This window comes from Phascolarctos cinereus, unplaced genomic scaffold (assembly GCF_003287225.1).
Source record: "Phascolarctos cinereus isolate Bilbo 61053 unplaced genomic scaffold, phaCin_HiC Scaffold_4;HRSCAF=312, whole genome shotgun sequence".
NCBI classification, from domain to species: Eukaryota; Metazoa; Chordata; class Mammalia; order Diprotodontia; family Phascolarctidae; genus Phascolarctos; species Phascolarctos cinereus.
In genome coordinates this window covers 65,065,342-65,085,361 of record NW_027555847.1, presented here as the reverse complement: position 1 = coordinate 65,085,361, position 20,020 = coordinate 65,065,342, and the positions used below count along the sequence as shown (strand labels likewise).

Genomic DNA, 20,020 nt, shown 5'->3' with positions numbered 1-20,020 from the left:
TACCTCACTCCCCAATATGTACTCTTTGATCCAGTGACGCTGGCCTCCTGGCTGTTGCATGGTGAAAACATTCCATCTCTCAAATCCTGTCATTTTCTCTGGCTATTCCCCAAGCCTGCAGTGCTGTCCCTCCTACACTCCACCTACTACTCCAACTAAAATCTCTTCTTTTACTGGAAGCCTCCCCCAACCTCTCTTAAATTCTAAAACCTTCCCTGGGTTAATTATTTCCTGTTTATCTTGTATGTAACTGGTTCTGTTTATATTTGCTTGCGTGTTATCTCCCCCATTAGACTGTGAGTTCCTTAAGGACAGGAGCTGTCTTTTGCCTCTTTTTATATCCCCAGTGCTTAGCACAGTGCCTGACATATAGTAGGTACTTGAATGTTTACTGATTGATCAATTAGCATTTATTAAGCACTTCATAGTGTCAAGCATTGTTCTTAGTGCTGGGGATACAAAGGGGAAAAACAAGACAAACTCTGCTTTCAAGAAGCTCATAGTCTAATGGGGGAGACAACATCAAATAAGCTATATACAGGATAATTTGGAGGTAATGTCAGAGAGAAGTGGCAGTAAGATCAAAGAGGTCTGGGAAGAAGCTTCTTGCAGAAGGTTGGACTTCAGCTGAGCCTTGAGGAAGCCAGGGAGGCTAGGAGGTGGAAATGAGGAGAGAGAGATTCTAGGAATGGGCAACAGCGAGTGAAAATACTCAAGAGTTGGGAGATTTTTTAAATTCAATTTTATTTTTAGGTTCAAATTCTCTCCCTCCCACCTTCCTCTCTCCTTTCCATTGAGAAAGCGAGACCAACAAAACCTGTTGCAAACATGTATAGTCAAGGAAAACAAATTCCCACAGTCCATATCCAAAGGGGGGATAAAACATATAGATAGATAGATAGATAGATAGATATAGATAGATAGATAGATAGATAGATAGATAGATAGAGAAAGAGAGAGAGAGAGATACATATCCATTTGCACTTTGAATCCATCACTTCTTTATTTGGAAGTGGGTAGCTTGTTTCATCATTAATCCTCTGGAATTGTATTTGGTCATTGTGTCAGTCAGAACTCCTAAGTCTTGGGGCAGCTAGGTGGCACAGTGGATAGCCACCATCCCTAGATTCAGGATAACGCTTACTAGCTGTGTGACCCTGGGCAAGTCACTTAACCTCATTGCTTAGCCAAAAAAAAAACCCCCAAAACTCCTAAGTCTTTCAAAGATCTTTTGTCCTTACAATATTGTTTTTATCACATAATGTGCCCATTCTTTCTCTCCCCTTTTCCCCAATCCCAGTATATTCCTCTTCTCTAGTCTTTCCATTGTTCTTTTAAGATCATCAAAACATAAGAGAATCACTTCAAGCCCTCGAATTAGGCTTCCTTTATGACACCAGATTATGATAGAGTCTGGAGGGAAACATATATCGACTCCCCATGTAAACACATAATCCTTGTTTAGTCTTTAGTTCAGATTAATCTTTTTACACTCGTCTTGATTCCTGTGTTTGTTGTGTCAAATTCTTTGCTTTGGGCTTTTCGTCAGGAATACTTGGAAGTACTCTATTTCATTAAAAGTCTATTTAATTTTCCCTTTGTATACTTTTACATTTTTCCCCATATAATTATCCCAGTTTTGCTGAGTAAGATATTCTTGATTGTAAATAAGCTCTTCTGCCTTCTGGAATATCAAATTCTGAGCTTTATACTCCTTTATAATGGTAGCTGCTAAATCTTGTATGATTCTACTTGTGTGGATCCTCAGTACTTAAATTCTCCTCACTAACTGTTTTCATTATTTTTTCATTGACTTCGGAGTTCTGAATTTTGTCTAAAACATTCCTGGAAGTTTTCATTTTGAGGTTTCTTTCTGTATCTCCTTGGTCTTCTAGTTGTAAGAGATATGGACAATCTTGTAATTTCTTGAAATATTTCTAGTATTCTCTTTTTGATAATGGCTTTCATGTAACCCAGTGATTCTTAAACTGTTTCTCCTTTATCTGTTTTCCCAGAGATATCTTATATTTTTTCTTTTCTTTTTTTAGTCTTTTGACTTTGATTTGACATTTCTTGATGTCTCATGAAGTCATTAACTTTCATTTGGTCAATTCTAGTTTTCAGGGAATTATTTTCTTTGGTAAGTTTTGAACCTCTTGTTCCAAGCTGTTAATTTTCTTTCCATCTTTTTTCCCTATCTTTGACTTATTTTCCCAGTTTTTCCTCATCTACTTTCACTTGGTTTTAAAAATAGTTTTTGGGTCTTTTTTTTTTAACTTTGCTTTGTCACTTCTAGGAATTCTGTTTGGACTTGTACACAAGCTGTATTTTTCTTTGAGGCTTTACTGTTAAATATTTTGGAGTAATTTTCTTCTGGATTTGTGTCTTAAGCTTCTATTTCATCATAATAACTCTTTGTGGTGGGATTCTTTTTATTTGTTTATTCTTCTATCCTGTTTCTTGACTTTGGACTTTATATTAGAACTGGGCTCTGTATACTTCCAGGGGGAATGTCTGAGTTGAGCTTCTTTCCTCTTGGGTCCTTCTGCTGCTTACTTGGGTCTGTCGAATGTTGTATTATACCATTATCTCAGGGATAGCTCAGGCTGGGGACTCTGCAAGCTTTCAGTGCTCCCAAAGTGATGTGATCTGTGATGAAATCTGCTCATTGCCCTCCTGGTCTGAGGTCTACAGGTCCCTGACCCAGGTTTGGGTCTTTGCAAGACCTTTATTTGCCCCTGGTCAGAAGTTTCAATAGACTGCTGCTGGACTCAGCCACGATTAGCCTGCTGAGAGGCTGTGCAGGCTCAGAGCCACAGAACCACAGGATCCCCTTTAGTTTGGGATTCTTGCCTTGATTATTCTACTGCAGACTTCAGACACCAGAACTGAGTTCTGGGATCATACCAAACACAAACATAACATAACAAACACCTGGGCTCAGAGCCATATAGCTACTTTTTGCTTTTGACCTCGTTCCTCACCTAGTCCACAGCTATGGCCACAGAGCACAACTGTTCCTCTCTGCTAGCCTTAGACTCTGGCCCCCTCCTTGATCTGCCCTGGAACTGTGGTCCAGAACTGGGTAGTGAGCCAAGAGAGCTGCCAGGTACACCCTTTCTCACATCTTGCACTAGTTCAGGGTCCCCTGAGACTTCTTCCTGCCCCAGGACACATTCTGGTCTTCTTTTCAGTCTCTGGGCACAGCATACTCCTGGTCAGACTCTGGCTCCCATGACCACAGACCTATTTGTTTATCTTCTTATGGAACTGCACTGGAACAATGACTCATTGATTTTTTTCCCTTAAATTTCCAAACCAGGATTCAATGTGGTGTATCTTCTAGCTCTTTGTAGAAAAAAAAAATGGTGAGAATGGAGAAGCTGGGCTGTACCTTTTTTCTGCATCTCTTACATCTTGACTCTGCCTACCCTGGAGAATGACTTTAACTAGCAATTTTTGCTCCCACAGCAAGTAGCTACAAAAATGTAGCTGGGGCAAGTAGCACTAAATATGCCCTTAATTTACGTTTTTAAAAAACTAATTTAAAAAAACTAATTTAATTGTTCTGTTGGGATAGGGAGCTCAAGACACAAAATTCCATGGGAAGAGACCCTGGGACATCATCCTTTCAGAGCAGACAGAGACCTTGGGGCACTAACTGGTAGAGAAAGGAAACCTCAGGAGAACAGGAGTCTACTGCCAAAGGAAGGAATAGGAAGGAGCTCATTTGGGGTGTGCTTGGTGGGGGAACAAGTACCACATAGTATATTATTTTAAGAAGTTATTCTCGGACTAGGTGTTAAGAAAATTCAATTATTTCTACCTACAAAAGGGTCCTGAATTTTGGAATTTGGGCTAAAGGCCCGTTTGTCCTGCCCTACATATAAGGCTGTTGGGCAAACAGAGACAACAGTAGTAATTCTTGCATGTCAGCATGAAGCTACAATTTTCCTTAGGTATTTTCTATACAATAAGTAAACAGTAGTCTTCAGTAAACAAAAGAGATCAACATACAAATTACTATTATTTCAACAGGAACTGCAATGGCTACAGGAGTCTTGTCGCAAAATGAACAACTTTCCTACTCCTCAGTGAACAGTAGTGTATATACAACAACCATGAAAGGTAACGTTTCTTTCATTCATTCTTTGTTATTTTTGGTGTATATGTTATAGGAGTTTCAAAGAATGAAATCAGCCTGAATGAAATAAAAATAAAAGAGAAGACCCATTCAGCCATATCTTAAGTTGTAGGTTAATATTTTTTCTTTAATCTACCTCTTACTTCCTTTAAAACTCCTGTCTTGAAATACTAAATAGAAAAGATGGCCTTTGAGGAAGAAATTTAGTAACAATATCTGCTTCCTATATCTTCCTCTCAGAGTAAAATTATGTATTTGCCCCTCTAATCAAATGCCTGTACATGACTCAACCCCCAATTTCCTGATTATTCACTTGTAAGTGTCTCTTTTCAAGCATCCCCCACATTTAACAGCTGTCTAACCCCACTCTTGGCAAATTTCTTATTCATGGTTTTGTCACCTTCCCACACTACTGGGATTCTTTCTCAGGAAGAAGGCTCTTGAAGTCTGCCACCCTAGGTTCACTCTCTCCAGGTTCCCAGAATCTGTCGAGCTTCCCACTTGCACTTGGCCCCTAGGTCTCTGCTTTGCCCACTACTTCTCTAAATTGGATCGCAGAGAATGTGAACTACTATTCTCAGCAAGCCACAAGCCTTAGAATTGGAAGGGACCTTAGAAATCATCTAATTGGGAAACTGAAGTCCAGAAATTTTCCAGCTTCTCTGTTCTGGCCTATCATTCCTAGAATGTTAGGGTTTTCTCAGTATTTAATACTAAGAAGAAAGAGATTTTGATTTAGTCCTAGAAGTCACCTTAGAGATCATCTAGTCCAACCCTTTCGTTTTACATATGAGGACCCTGAACCTCGAGAGAGTAATAGACTTCCCAAAGTCACACAAGTAGTAAATGGAAGAGCCAGGATTTGAACCAGGTCCTCTAACTTCAAATCCAAGAGTCTTTATACTGTACATTGATTGAGTCTGACGTTATCCTCCTGGCTTCGGGCTGCCCTGTACAATAATAGCTAGCATGCCCATATATTTTAAGGTTTGCAAAACACTTTACAAATATCATCTCATCTTATTCTCAAAACAACCTATTATTATTCCCATTTTACAGGTGAGGAAAATGAGGCAGACTGGGGTTAAACAACTTGCCCAGGGTTACACTGCTAGTATATATACAAGGCTAGATTTGAATGCATCTTCCTGACTGTAGGGCCAACACTCTTATCCACTGTACCTCATCCCTACATCAGCCTCATAGATGCTTATCTCACCCTTTTACTAACATTCCCTATTGTTCTTTACCGTATGTTTTTTAGTTCAAACATTGTTTATAATGCATGCCATGCATTATAATCAGGATGTCTTAATTATGCTTACTGTCGGTTCTTACTCATTGGTTTTACTCCTTAAGTAAGGTCAAGTTCACTTACCTCCTGTTAACATTTTGGTCTAATCTTTTGAATGTTAAGGTAGTTAGTAATAGCAGTTTTGTTGTTCCCTTGCCACATAGTCTGCTGCTCCTCTTCAGCTTTTCCACATTGACTTGGCTTTTGTCACCTACGAAAAGGATGACTTTTTCCTGCTTCCACACTTGTGGGCTCTCATGGGTCCTGCCCTCTTTCTTCCCTGGAGCTGACCCTGGATTATTTTCTCTGCCAGGATACAAAGATGGTTAAATCTCAGGCACCTACAGTGAGTGTCTCACACAACAAATGGCACTTTTGAGTATCCTCAGTGGTGCAGATGTTCAGGGTTTCTTTGCAGGTATCCAAGCTGCAATGAAAGCTGGGTGAAGACTCATGAGACTGAAGTAGAAAAGAAAATGATGAATTTGGAGGCTGCAGACCTGGTTTTAGATCCTAACCATGTTACTTGTGTGAACTTGGGCAGTTCATTTCCCTTCTCTGGGCCTCACTCTCCTCATCTCTCAGAAGAGAAGGTCAGATTAGATGGTCAAAGGCTCCTTCTGCTGCTGGACTACGGTCCTTTGACCTGTGCCTATTTCTTGTGGGAGCCCTGACTCTTGTTTCCTGTAAAAAAACAAATTTCTGGGATGTGTTTATGCATTGTGCTACTCTCTTGTATTTTGTTAGAACGTTTAACATATTCACATTTAAGGTTATGATTGTTAAGTTTATGTTTTCCCTCCCTTATTTCTTTTGTATTGACTTTTATCCCCTTTCTCTTTTAAGTCAGGACTTTGTCACTTAAATTAGTTTTGCTTATATTACTTATGCTAATCTATTTCCAAAGATTCCCTGCCTCTCAATTTAACTGCTCTACTTTAAGTTCCTTGAAGGTACGTAAATTGTTCATTTCCTTTTCTATTTATTTCTTCCTTTCCCTCTTTGGCCATTCTCTTTCCCTATCCACATAAGTATAAGGTCCAACATTTCCCTTCCCACTCTGTGTCTCCAGCTTCTTAAATAACCTTCTTTTACAGTGTACTTTTCCAAGAAATGTTCCTTTGCTTTATTCCCCTCCTTATTTTTCTTTCCTTTTAGTCTATTCAGCGTTCTTTTCTCCAATTCATGGACTATACCCTTATGTGTTCCTTCTTTATTCTGTGTCCCTCATAAAAAGAATGCTTCTAGGGAGCTAGATTGGAATTCAGTCTCCATCCCATTTTTGTGTTATTGCACAATATGCAAAAAAATATGTACGAACAAGCTATGTAGAGGATAAATAGATACCTAATAGAGGGAAGGCCCTGGAATTAAGGGAGGCTAGGGAAAGCTTCCTGTAGAAGGTAGAACTTAAAGGAAGCCAGGGAGGTCAGTAGTCGGAGTGGAGTGGGGAGAGTGATCCAGGTTTGGGGGAGAGCCAGAGAGAATGCCCAGAGCTGAGAGATGGAGTGTCTTGTTCTTGGAACATCCAAGAGGCTAGGTCAGTGGCCTTGAGACACAGTAGAGTACGTGGTAGACTATAAGGTGTAAGACTGGAAAAGGAGGAGGGGACAGGTTAAGAAGGGCTCCTCATAAATCTGGCCTTGGACACTTGGCACTTACTAGCTGTGTGACCCTGAGCAAGTCACTTAACCCTGATTGCCTCACCAAAAAAAAAAGGGGGGGAGGCTCCTCACAATGAAATAAATTCATATATAATAGTCCAAGGACCTTCGAAGTAAGTGAGGCCAACCTCATTTTATAGATGAGGAGCAGAACCCTAAATAGGTTAAGAAATTTGCCCAGGGTCACACAGCTATTATGTGTCCAGGTGGTACAGAAGATAGAGAACTGGGCCAAGAGTACAGAGGCCCTGAGTTCAAATCCAGCCTCAGACATTTACTAGCTGTGTGGCCCTGGGTAAGTCACTTAACTCCCTATAAAATGGGGGTTATAAAATGCTATAAAATAATAGCACCTGTTTCCCAGGTTGTTGTGAGGATCAAATGAGATAATGTTAGACATCATTATTATTATTTGTGGTAGAATTCAGCTCCAGGTCTTCCTGACTCTCAGTTCTGCATCCTATCCACAATACTACCCTATTCCCCATTCGTTGGGCACATGGTTTGTTTCTAGTTTGTTTGTTTTTTTACTATTACAAATAATGCCTCCATGAATATTTTTGTACAACTAGTTATTTTGTATTATTAATCTTGTTAAGGTATTACCCTAGAAATAGGATTGCTGTATAACTTCCTCTAATTTAAAAAAAAAGAAAAGAAAAAGTCAAAATTACTTCTTGATCCAAAAACTCTCACTATAATACACAAATAGTTAAATAGCAATTAAATAATTTTATCTACTGATATTTTTTCTAAGCAGACTGTGAGTATGCTATTTTTTAAGATTCTAATTTAAATTGAAATTAGTATGTGCAAAACCCTAATGTATTCACCATTAGCATCCACTCAGAATAATCTCCTGTCAAATTTCTCATCAAAGAGCATGGGCATGTAACTTCACAAAATTAACCTTAAAACTTCTGAAAGAAGACGGAAGACGATCAGGAAAGCACAAGAGTAATATTTGTGTATTCTTAGAAATAGGAAATAATCCCTTGGAAATAATTTGAGTGATTTTTACAGGATATTATGCTTTAGAAACTTGTAGTTCATAGGTGGGCAGATGGTAGCTGATACTTTAGTGCATCCATGATCTTATTTGTGTGAGCACGCCCACCACTTGTGCAGATCCTCCCACAGATTGGTAGCCATTCACATACTTTTGTCATATGTAATTCTTGGCCATGAATAGAGAAAGCACTCACAATGCTGAAGGTCTTAGGCTGTGTTGTGAGGACTTGCACACCAAATAAGATAGTCCTTCTGAACTCTTCCCTGCCCAGACCACATCTAGAATGTTGTATTACATTCTGGACACCAGGTTTTATATTTTTAAAAAAATTTTATTGATATCTTTTATTTTTATATCACCTACATTTCTCAGTGTAACTCTCCCTCCTTCCAGAGCAATTCTCTGTAACAAAGCATAAAAGAGGAAAAACAAAACAAAATCCTGTTCCAACAAAACTAATTCACATATCTGAAAGTCTGACAGTATGCGCAACAGTCCACATCCATAGTTCCCTACCTCTACAAAGAGAGAGGTGGTACCTTCTCATATCTCTTCTTTTCAGCCAAGCTTGGTCGTGGCATTCATTTTTTATTATTTTCTTCCCATTGTGTTTTCTGTTTACATTGTCATAGACACTGCAAAATTGACTTCCTTGTTTTGCTTACCTCATTGGGTATGTCTTCCCCTGGCTTCTCTGTATTCATCATATTTATCCTTTCTCATAGCACAGTAATATTCTTTTACATTCATGTACTCCTACTTGTTTAGCCATTCCTCAATTAATGGGCATCTTCTGTGTTTCCAGTTCTTTGCTGCTATCAAAATTGCTTTGACCCTGGAGTCAGGAGAACCTGAGTTCAAATCTAGCTTAGACATTTACTAGGTGTGTGACCCTGGACATATCACTTAATCCCTGTTGCCTAAAAAAAAATTTTTTTTTAGTGCCTGCTACAAGCATTGTTGTATCTATGGAATCATTCTTTTTTTGTCATGACTCCTTTGGGGTATATGTCTAGCAGTGGAGATTTGACCCTGTGGTGCTTAAAGCCTATAACCTCAAGGAGTTCCTGAACAGAGGGAAAGAACCCATATGAACCATATTTTAACATATTTTCTCTCTCTTCTCCTCTGTATATATCTTATTGCATAGTTATTTTCATGCTGTCTTCCCTCATTAGAACGTGAGCTCCTTAAGGGCAAGAACAGTGTTTTTGTCATTCTTTGTGTCCTCAGCATTTATCACAACATCTGGCACATAGTAACCACTTAGTGATTGTTGATTTACTGCGTCAACCTTCACATTGAAATCCCTGAATATCAAGGTAAATGTTGACTTAGTTTAGAGGGTCTTGTCAAGTTATTCATAAAATTCCTCATCTTCTACACTGTTCTCCATAGTGATCTGTTTGCTAGTACTCATTTTGAATACTGCAAGGAAAGATGAGCCAAGGTCCCGTGAAACACTTGTTTTTCATTTGGGCATATGATTAAACCAGTTCCTTTATTTATCTATAATAGAAGAGCCTGTGAGCTATTTTTCCATATAGTTGCAACTTCTTTACGTCTTCTGGCTTCACTTAAAGCAATATTTTCAATATGAAAAAGATCCAGTTCCTTAGATAATTTACCCATTTGTTGGCTGTTGGACAAATTAGAGTGCCAGAATTTAGGTGAATGTTTTTAGATAGTCTAAAAACTGATTCTTAGCACTGTCTACCCACTTTTCTGATACTCTGCCACCATCACAATGGAAGCAGAAGAATGTTGCATGGGGACATTTTTAATCAGTCTCGTTTCATGAGTCATTTTGGTTAAAATGATTTATCACCTAGTGTTCAACTTTATGGCAATGACTTTTTCCAAACTAAGCTACCTAGTCTTGGACAGTCATTCACTGGAACAGTACTTGAAGCCTTTCTAGCTTGGTAGAATCTACTAGAGCTTATGGTCCGCTGCCATAGCCTTCAAAAACCCATCTTCTTTGCTACAGTGACATTCTAGAGTGCTTGTGGAGTCAAACAACAAACATTATTAAGTTCCTACCATCTGCCAAACACTGGGCTGAGTTGTTAGGATACAAAGAAAGACAAAAGACAGTCCCTGCTCTCAAGGAGCTCACAGTCTAATGGGGAAAACAACATGCATCCAGCTCTGTACAAACAAGATATAGACAAGATAAATTGGGGGTAGTGTCAGAGGGAAGGCATAGTTAATAGTGGAGGATAGTTAGTAAAAAATATTTTTGACACAGAGGAATTTGACTCAGCCAGCTTATCAGAAATAGTAGCTACCTCTCTTGAACTCCTTTTTATACTCTCTCTGAATTTTCCATGTATAGTAACTAGTAGTATACGACTTATCTCCACTCCAAGACTGTAAGCTCTTTGAAAGTGGAGAGATCACATCTTATTCATCTTATGTCCTGAACGGTGCTAAGAAAATGTTGAGGGGAAGGGATAGTGCTTCTTTCAGGCCATATTCTGTTACCATCGAGTATAATGTGTTAACTTACACATTATAAGTGAAAGGTATTTAGTTTAGGGGAAAAGCACCCTCCCTGATCCATGTGCTTTCAGTTGACTTCCTTAAGGGCTCTGTCAAAGAACTATGTTTCTTGGTTAATAAAAGTGAATAATCCATAACTGCACAGTCTAAACTATCCTACATATCCTTTTGTATTCAAATGGATTCTTTTTCTCCACTTTTTTCTAGGAAGGGGAGGTGGGGAGTTCTTCAATGTGTCTAGAAGCAGAAAATGGATAATATATCCCAACACTTTTATGATGGAAAATAAAATACAGCCTTATTGTGGTACAGTAGAAAGAATGGAGTTGGAGGACCTTAGTTTAAATCACAGTTTTGCTACTTACTACCTGTATTTGTGTCACCTTGAGGTTATATCAAAACCTCTCTGAGCCCCCTCATCTGTAAAATGAGGAGTTTCACTAGAATGACAATTGAAGGTCCTTTCTACCTCTAAATCTACGATCTCATGTTCTACTACAGGAAGTAATAGGTTTCCTAGCACTGAAGGTCTTAACTAGATGCTGGTTGAATTAGAGGTGTTGTAGGGAGCCCTAGTCATATATGGCTTGACTGTAGGTGACTTCTGAAGTCCCATCTAGCTCTGGGATTCCATGAAGGAAAAGCCAAGGACTGTTCATTCAGTGGTAATTGTATTTTTTTTCTTTCATTACATCTTTGTCATCTTAAAGTTCTCAAGTTTTTAGCTTCCCCCTCACCTAGTTCCTAAAAATGTAATACTTAGTGGATTTTTGAAATGTGCCTGTCTATATTAAGAAGTTATTATTTAAATATCTTTCTCAGTTCAGTGGCAAAAGGCAAAAAATTATTTTGTATATTTGACCATACTATTACTATCATCACAAAAACGAAAATTATCTTTTTTGTTTTCTGAAAAGGAAAAAAAAATAGTAATAACTGAGTCTATACTGCCCATATTTACAACCTTTGAGATTTCAGCCATAATATATGTTTATACCTGAATCAGAATGCTTAGTTGAGAGCTCTGTCAAGGAAATACCATTATGGATTATTGTGTGGCACAGCAGAAAGAGCACTGGATTTGGAGTTAGAGAAACTAGGTTCAGATCTTGATGATACCACTTCCTTTTGTGACCTTAGATAAGTCACTTAACCAGAGATAAGTGTCTGGGCTTCACTGTTCTCATCTATAAAATTAGGAGGCTGGATTATATGATTTCTAAGGTTCCCTATAGCTCTAAATCTATAATCCTGTCATCCCAACAAATGCTCCATGAGCTAATGGTCCAGGTCTTTTAGGAGACTGTATTGTATTCTAGTAGATTCTTCTTTATTCTTTTTGAAGGGTCAGCAGAAAAGTGGTTCTCTAGCATGTCTTAAAATAAGGGAGAGAAAAACAGATGGTTTGAAGAAAAGGGAAAAATACATGTGTATTTACATAAATATGCTAAATGTAAAATTAAAAAAAGGGAACATGTTGAATGATTTCTAAATTCTTTATCGTAGGGGGCTCAAAATCCAGCCCTAACACCTGACTTAGGTGATCCTGGGCAAATTCTCATGCCTTTCAGAGCCTCAGTTTCTTCATCTGTAAAATGGTAGCATGGATTCAATAATTGTGAATATTCCTTCCACCTTTATTGATTTATGTGTGGCCCACTAGCTGTCATCTATATTTTTCTTATTATCAGATCTTTTCAATGTGTGCAAGAAGCAAAACAAAGTAATCCTAACTTGCACATATTCAGTTTGAAATACAAATTATTCTTATTAGCATTCGAACAATTTGTCCAAAACTAAATCCATTCATATAGGATTTTGCTTCCACAGAGCTAATGGGAATCAGTGGTTTCATTGTTTGTCACTATGGAAACCAGTCAGCCTATCCTGAATCACTATTAGATCATACGGAATGATGCACATATCTCTGTGTAACTTCATCATTCAGCAAGTTGGTTTCATGTACACTTGCTCCACAGTGTGATCTGACCATAGCAAAGGGGACAATGCAGGGTTCTCCTAGGAGGCTCTCGGCTGTGAATTTTCTGAGCACTTTTTTCCAAGGTCGAAGGCACTCTGCTTCTGATCTTTTGCTTCGTTTGCACCAGAGACGGCGGAATTCAGTTATAGAAGTGCTTTCTTCATCTTCTCATCGGGTTATGGTGGCTATATCCTCTGTCAGCAGTGCAGAAATAAATCCAACTTTTCCTGAAAGAAAAAGTAAAGCTTTTTTCTTTTAGATTATCAACACCCTTGTATTTCAGTTTGCATGCAATGCTTAGGTACTGTATTATGTATGTAAAAATTTAGCTTTGAGTAATTCTTGTTGTCTTTTATGTCAGTATTTTTAAAGGATTTATGAGAAAGTGATGGAATAGTTTGTGGCATTTTTATAGACTTTATTACTAATTATTTTTCCTGAACTGAGCTCAATCTCTTATGAAGCATGTAGTTTTAAAAAAATTTTCTTTAAATGGCAGTCTAAATGAGGTTATGGTAATTACTGTTATAGGTGAAAGCCCTTTAATAAAAAGATTGCCATACATTCAAGTTGAAGGGAACATAATTCAGACACAGCTGGCTATCTTAAATGTTGAAATAAAATCAAAGTCTTTTTTTCCATTATTGCTATATCATTTGGGGATAACATATGAATCTTTTAGATATTATCACAATGTGATATTTTCTCTTGCTGGTTCTGTAGGAAGTTCACGACGTCCAACACCAAAATATACTAAAGTTGGGGAACGTCTACGACACGTTATTCCTGGACATGTGGCCTGTTCAATGGCATGTGGTGGTCGAGCCTGCAAGTATGAGAATCCAGCACGCTGGAGTGATGAGGAACAAGCCATCAAAGGGATTTATTCCTCCTGGTAATGTGGTGGGCTAGTGCTTCCAAAGCTGTCGTTGAAGAAGCAGCATTACTGCATTAATATAACCATAACAGCAACTGCATTTTTAAAGCATAAAGTCTTTAAATTAAGTCCTTAGAGACGTTAACAGCCAGTAGTTAGGAGATCATTTCATTTTGTTTCTGAAATTATTAGTAATAGTACTAATGTCTAGACAAGAATCCGATAAAGTCTTTAGGTATCTGTTCTAAGGTCATATTTTAACCTTTGAAATAATGATTTTTATTTGACATAACTATAATTGCCAAGTTCAAGGAATTGTCCTACTCCTCTGCATTGAAGATGGCTTGATCTAATGGAGAGAGAATTTGATTAAAATCAGAGGTCTTGGAGTTAGGTTCTAGCTTTGCCACTTAATTTCTCTGAGCTGCAGCTTCCTCGTTTATAAACTGGAGATAATTTCATTGCCTACCTTAGAGAGGTGTTGTTAGGATCAAATGAAATCATCATTGTAAAGTGCTACTGAAATGTCAGCTCTTGTTATACCTGAATAGATGTCTAAACATGTTGACATAGTTGGTGGTGTTTTTCACTCTCTGTAAGTGACATTAATTACTGATACTTACTGATCTTGTTAGGTAACAGATATGTATGCAGATAGTAAGCTGGATAATCACACCTTGCTCTATGCATTAGCTACATTACTGAAGAGTTATAAATAAACTACAAGAGCATTCTCCTTCAGATTCTTATGGTGAATTATTTTATAAGGCAAAGAATCTTTTGCAAACTATGTGTTTGTGCTCTATCTTAACTGTCTTGTAAATTTGTATTTTTATATATTGAATTGTATTCAACTCCTGTTGGTGGTATTTAATCATGAATAACATGGTGAAACATGAGAGGCAGTTTGGTGGAGTGGCTAGAGCTCAGGAGCTGGAGTCAGGAAACCTCTCCCCAAACCTGTCTAAGAAGCACTGACGATCTCCAAGATTACTTCTACCTTTAAAGCTTTGATTGTAGGAAAGATTTCTGAAATTATTCTTTCCCCTTTTCCCCAGGATATTATGAAGCTAAAACTTAAGATACATTTTGTCCTTTTCTAATCATTACACAAAACTGAAACCGGATTTGTGTAGGTAGATTCTTGCCTGGTATTAAAGGGGAGAGAGAGGGAGAAGCTTGAAAAGTGAGGGGGTTGTGCTTTATCTCTGGGGTTGCTTCCAGCTCTAAAATTTGTGGGTTCCCTGCATTTAATAAATATCTTCCTTCTGCCTCTCCAGGGTCACAGATAACATTCTTGCAATGGCTCGACCATCAACTGAGCTAATTGAAAAGTACAACATCATTGAACAGTTTCAAAGGTACATGACCTCCATGCTCATAAATTCAGGTCTCTAACACCAACATCACTTTTGATATTGGGCAAAAAAAGGTGTTCTCATTTCTACAGTTGGCAGTTAGGAGCTTCATTTCAAACAAACAAGAAATTAAAGCTGCAAGTGTTTACTAATGTCAATGTAGAAATGAGGGCTGAAAAAAATATCAGCTCTCAATATAATGAATTTCTCTTCTCCTTAAGCTACGGCATAAAAACAATAATTAACCTTCAGCGACCTGGAGAGCATGCAAGCTGTGGGAACACGCTAGAACCAGAAAGTGGCTTCACTTACCTCCCTGAAGCTTTCATGGAAGCTGGCAGTAAGTTCATTCCTGCTGATTTTTTTCATTAATTAGCAAATATAATGGGGACACAATCTTTGCTGTTATGTTTGTTCCTCAGTTAAGAGAAGCTTGGGAAATGCTGCTTGTACACAAGATCTCATGCAAAAATGAAAGTAAATGCTTCTGTCTTTTGGGGTGCTGCTGTTGGGAGCCCAAGCTCATTTTTATGTGTGAGAGAGAGATTTCTTTAGGCTAAACCCATTAAAGTCAACAACTATAATTATCATAAAGTCATATTTATTATGTTTTACTCAGAGAACTAGAAAGTGTACTGCCTAAAAGTGGCAGAAATATAGGCTCAAAATTGCATGTTCTTGAAGGTTTGCATGTAAAAACTACTTCATTTTTTTAAAAAAAGATTTGCTCCAAGTAGAAATAAAATCTAGATTTATACTTTGTTGTTCAGTTCATTTCAATTGTTGTTCAGTTGTGTCCAACACTTCATGACCCCATTTGGGATTTTCTTGGTAGAGATACTGGAGTGGTTTGCCATTTCCTTCTCCAGCTCATTTTACAGATGAGGGGACTAAGGCAAACAGAGTTAAATGACTTGCCCAGGGTCGCACAGTTAGTTAAGTGTCTGAGGCTAGATTTGAACTCAGGAAGATGAGTCTCAGCACTCTATCCACTGCACCAGATTTATACTAGGTGGTCTTTTATTAGCCTCTTGTGTTTTCATGCAGAGACAGCATAGAACATTTTCTACCTACAGCTTAGTAATTTTTGTATGAATCATTTTACTTGTTAAATTCATGGGTTCTACCTTTCCTTAAGTTATTCCAATGAGTTTCAATAGGACATGTCTTTTTTTAATAGTATTTTATTTTTCCAAATACACATAAAGTCGATTTTTAACATTCATTTTTAAAAATTTTTGAGTTCCAAATTTTTCTACCTCCCTTACCTCCCACCTCCCTAAAATGGTAAGCAATTTGATATAGGTTATATATGTGCAATCATGTAAAACATTTCCATATTAGTCATGTTGTAAAAGAAGAAACAGACCAAAAGGAAAACACACACACACAGACAAATAAAGTAAAAAAGACAGTATGTTTCAATCTGTGAAAATTCAGACTCCATCAGTTCTTTCTCTTGATGTAGATAGCATTTTATATCATGAGTTCTTTGGAACTGCAATAGGACATGTCTTAAGCAGGACAAAAAACTATCAACATTTTTAGCAGCTTATTTACTAAGGGAATTGGCCAAGATGCCCTCTAAAGTCTATTCCACCTCTAAGATTCCTTGATTTTTACTACAGAAGGACAATATATATTTTAAATACAAATCTAATCAGACTGAACCTCAGGATCATACTTTTCCTAGTTTAACTTATTTTCATCAGAAATCTTCATAAGTATTCTTTCTTACAAGTTGATTTTTTCCCTTCTTTCATGTTTTTAGTTTACTTCTACAATTTTGGATGGAAGGACTACGGTGTAGCATCTCTTACTACCATCTTAGATATGGTGAAGGTGATGACATTTGCCTTACAGGAAGGAAAAGTAGCTATTCATTGTCATGCTGGGCTTGGTCGAACAGGTAAATTTATGTCAGTGAGTGTTACGGTTTTACATATATCCATATAGATTTTACTGTGACATCTTCTAAGTATAGAAAATAAATATTCTTTAAGAATGCTTCCAAATTTTTACTAGTGAATTGATAATATTTGATACACCCAATATAATTTTACTCTCCAAAAATTATGGAACTTTAGGACCTCTTTGAAGACTCATAAAACCCCCTCATGACAGGCTATCTTTGCTCCAAAAAGCAAACTGCCTAACATTCTCACTCTGCAAATGACTAGAGTAAATACTTTCATAAGAATGAGTCTGATGATATCTTTAAGTGACTTGGCTAAGAGCTTGCTTTTGCAATAGACTATAGGTCTGGAGTAAGCTAAACCATTAACTATTTATTTCCTCCTATAAAGAAGAGTGTCTTCACCTTCTCTGGTACATGAATAGTTTATGTCTCGTCATAACGGTCCTCTTTTAAAAGATGACTTCCCTTGTAGGTGCTCTCTTCATGGTCTTATGGTCTTTTCTGAGAATGAGGATTTTGTTTATGAGATGCTATTACTGCAAGAACCAATAATTTTACTGAAAAATACTTTAGAACCACATGGTAGCAGAGGGAAAAGAGAACATCTGCATTATAGTCTGACCTTATTAGGGTGTGAAATAGGTACCACTCATAACTATGCCCACTGGAGAAGAAACTAGTCTTACAGCCTGAATTGATCAGATCCATGGCAAATAGCTTTAAGGGCATATTTTGGCATAGGATATAAAAGGTTTATGTATGAAGATTCACAGACCTTTCCTATTGTAAAAGTTCTCACAGAGTTAAAATAGGTTCATAGAACATTAGAAACCACAGTAATTTGTTGCTTCCCTTATAGTATAGTGTTAGAATTATATGGGGTCAAGAAACATGTATGTTTTTGAGAGAAATGCCTTCAGAAAAGTACAGCAATGTGCTGATCCGACAAGAAAGAAAAATGGGGACAAGCATGAGATTGCCTAATGGTCAGCCAAGAAAGTGGGTTGGGAATGTGATTAATAATAAGCGTGGGAAGGGTTAGAAAGTGGAATGTCTGAACACCCGGGCGAAGTGGAAAGGGCAGGAAATGAGAGGCAGACAGGATCAGGGAACCATGAAGACACTGGAGCTGAAGATCCCAAGCAGCAAGAGCAGAAGTCTAAATCAGATGGGAAAGAGAGAAATCTCTCCATCTTGGGGAAGAAATGAGAAGATAAGGAAGAATTTAAACATTATTGTCCAGTGGTTTTGTTAGCTGCCAGTCATACCAACCATAATTATTTGATGTTGGTAGTAAAAGGTCCAAATTTATGACTTTATATTATATAGTTATCATTAAATATTACATATATAGTTATAACTCTAAATTATCCTTGAAATGTCCACATAATAGATCTCTTTGAATATAGTATTTAAATTTTAAATCAACAATATGTGGTAAATGAATAGTTAAGTTTTCACATGTTAATAATTCTCTTCCTTCATTCTTTTAGGTGTTTTAATAGCTTGTTTTTTAGTTTTTGCAACAAGAATGACTGCAGATCAAGCGATAATTTTCGTTCGGGCAAAAAGGCCAAATTCGATACAAACAAGAGGCCAGTTATTATGTGTAAGGGAATTCACTCAGTTTTTGATTCCTCTCCGCAATGTGTTTTCTTGCTGTGAGCCCAAAGCACATGCTGTTACTTTATCACAGTACTTAATTCGCCAGCGTCATTTACTTCATGGTTATGAAGCTCGACTTCTAAAGCACGTGCCAAAAATTATTCATCTGGTTTGCAAACTGCTGTTGGACTTAGCTGAAAATAGACAAGTAATAAAGGAGGACATTTTAAAGGTACCTGATCTCTCCGCTGAAATTGAAAAGACAGTTTCGGAGATGGTCACAATGCAGCTGGATAAAGAGTTAATGAGACATGTGAATGACGCATCCCTTCCATTCACCCCCTCAGCAGTGACAGTAGATTTTGAGAACCAGGATGCTGTTTTCTCCAGTGAACATGAATTTGATCCTCTTTGGAAGAGGCGGAATGTTGAATGCCTTCAGCCTCTGACTCATCTGAAAAGAAGGCTCAGCTATAGTGACTCAGACTTAAAACGAGCTGAATTTCTTTTGGAGCAGGGAGAGACTCCGTGGACAGTGCCTACCCAAGTCCTCCTGTGCTGTAACCTCAAGCAGCAGCACGTGAGCCACACTTGTGCTCAGCCATCGCCTCCGCTGGACATCAGTAAAGAAGCTTTAGTCCGCAATACATTTTCCTTCTGGAATCAGCCTAAATGTAGTGGTCTAGAAGCCTCCAGAGATGAGGGGTCACCACTTTTCCATAGGAGAAAGATTCCAAAGGAAATCCAGCGGAGTAGAACTTTTTCTTCAGGCTTGTCAGGTGTGCACAACACTGGGGAGTCAGTCACAGCCAAGGTTGCAAATACACCCAGGACACCAGCCTGCCCCAGAAAGCTGACCACTGTAGGTATGACCCTGGCAGTAACTGGGGACAAGATCCCATGGCTTGTGGTGGGAATTACTGTGTCCCTCAGAATTGTGATGCTGCTCCTAGGGCAGAATGCTTTGTCAGATCTGAAAGCCAAGAAAATAATGCCCCACTACAAGCAATGCCACTGAGTATTGAAGCACGAAGAGTGTTGGTGGCAAAAGCCCTGGCAAATTTGAATGAATTTATAGAAGAGGCGGAAATAAAACAAAAGGTGGAAATGTGGCAGGTATTTTTATCTTATTTCTTACCTACATGCTATAAATTTAGCATCAGAGCAAAATTCCTTTTTGATTCCTACGTAGCCCCTCCAAATCCTCTGTTGAGTTCAGGAGACAGATTAAACATGCTTAATCCTAAGAGACATGGCTATATTTGAGGTTGGCTATAGAAGATGTCAAGATTTAGTTTATTTGATACATTGTGCTCATTATATACTGCCTTGCAAAAAAATTACATAAACATTCTTTTCTGTCTTGAGTAAGTTAAGAAAGATATACTAGATCACAGGGCAAATTCCTACTCCAGGCCTTCAGTGTACTCAAAACCTGCTATAGCAAGAAACAAGGCTCTGGATCACCCTCAATGCTCAGAAGGACCCTTCCTTTTTAATATTTATCTGGGATTTTCACTTTGGGCTTGGTTTACTGTACTTTTCTGTAAACTTTTATAATGCAAATTTAAAATTTCTAAAATGTAACTACAAAAATTCGGTAACAAACAACAGCTGATGTTCATCACATCAGCTTGATTTATTAGCTTATGGTCAGTGTGA

At 37.9% G+C, this 20,020-nt stretch overlaps 1 protein-coding gene and 1 long non-coding RNA gene across 5 annotated transcripts in view; one reads left to right on the top strand and one right to left on the bottom strand.

The window, feature by feature from the left end:
* The window catches only part of PTPDC1 (protein tyrosine phosphatase domain containing 1), a 73,246-nt gene that overhangs the window by 45,297 nt on the left and 7,929 nt on the right, over positions 1-20,020 (top strand). The window contains 7 exon segments of the mRNA XM_078152249.1: positions 4,039-4,128; positions 13,324-13,495; positions 14,758-14,838; positions 15,057-15,175; positions 16,607-16,744; positions 18,247-19,194; positions 19,197-19,474. Of these exon segments, the coding sequence (XP_078008375.1) occupies positions 4,047-4,128; positions 13,324-13,495; positions 14,758-14,838; positions 15,057-15,175; positions 16,607-16,744; positions 18,247-19,194; positions 19,197-19,474 (1,818 nt within the window). The 5' untranslated portion in view covers positions 4,039-4,046.
* LOC110204978 (uncharacterized) overlaps positions 8,425-20,020 on the bottom strand; it is a 42,094-nt gene continuing 30,498 nt past the window's right edge. Inside the window, exons 4-5 of one of the 4 annotated variants that reach the window (XR_013485839.1) lie at positions 18,595-19,307; positions 8,425-12,827 (exon numbers count right to left, since the gene is read on the bottom strand). This is a non-coding gene — a long non-coding RNA (uncharacterized LOC110204978). Of the gene's footprint in view, positions 12,828-17,574; positions 19,308-20,020 lie in introns of those variants that run through there. The other 3 variants (XR_002323479.2, XR_013485838.1, XR_002323480.2) reach the window with 3 other exon arrangements.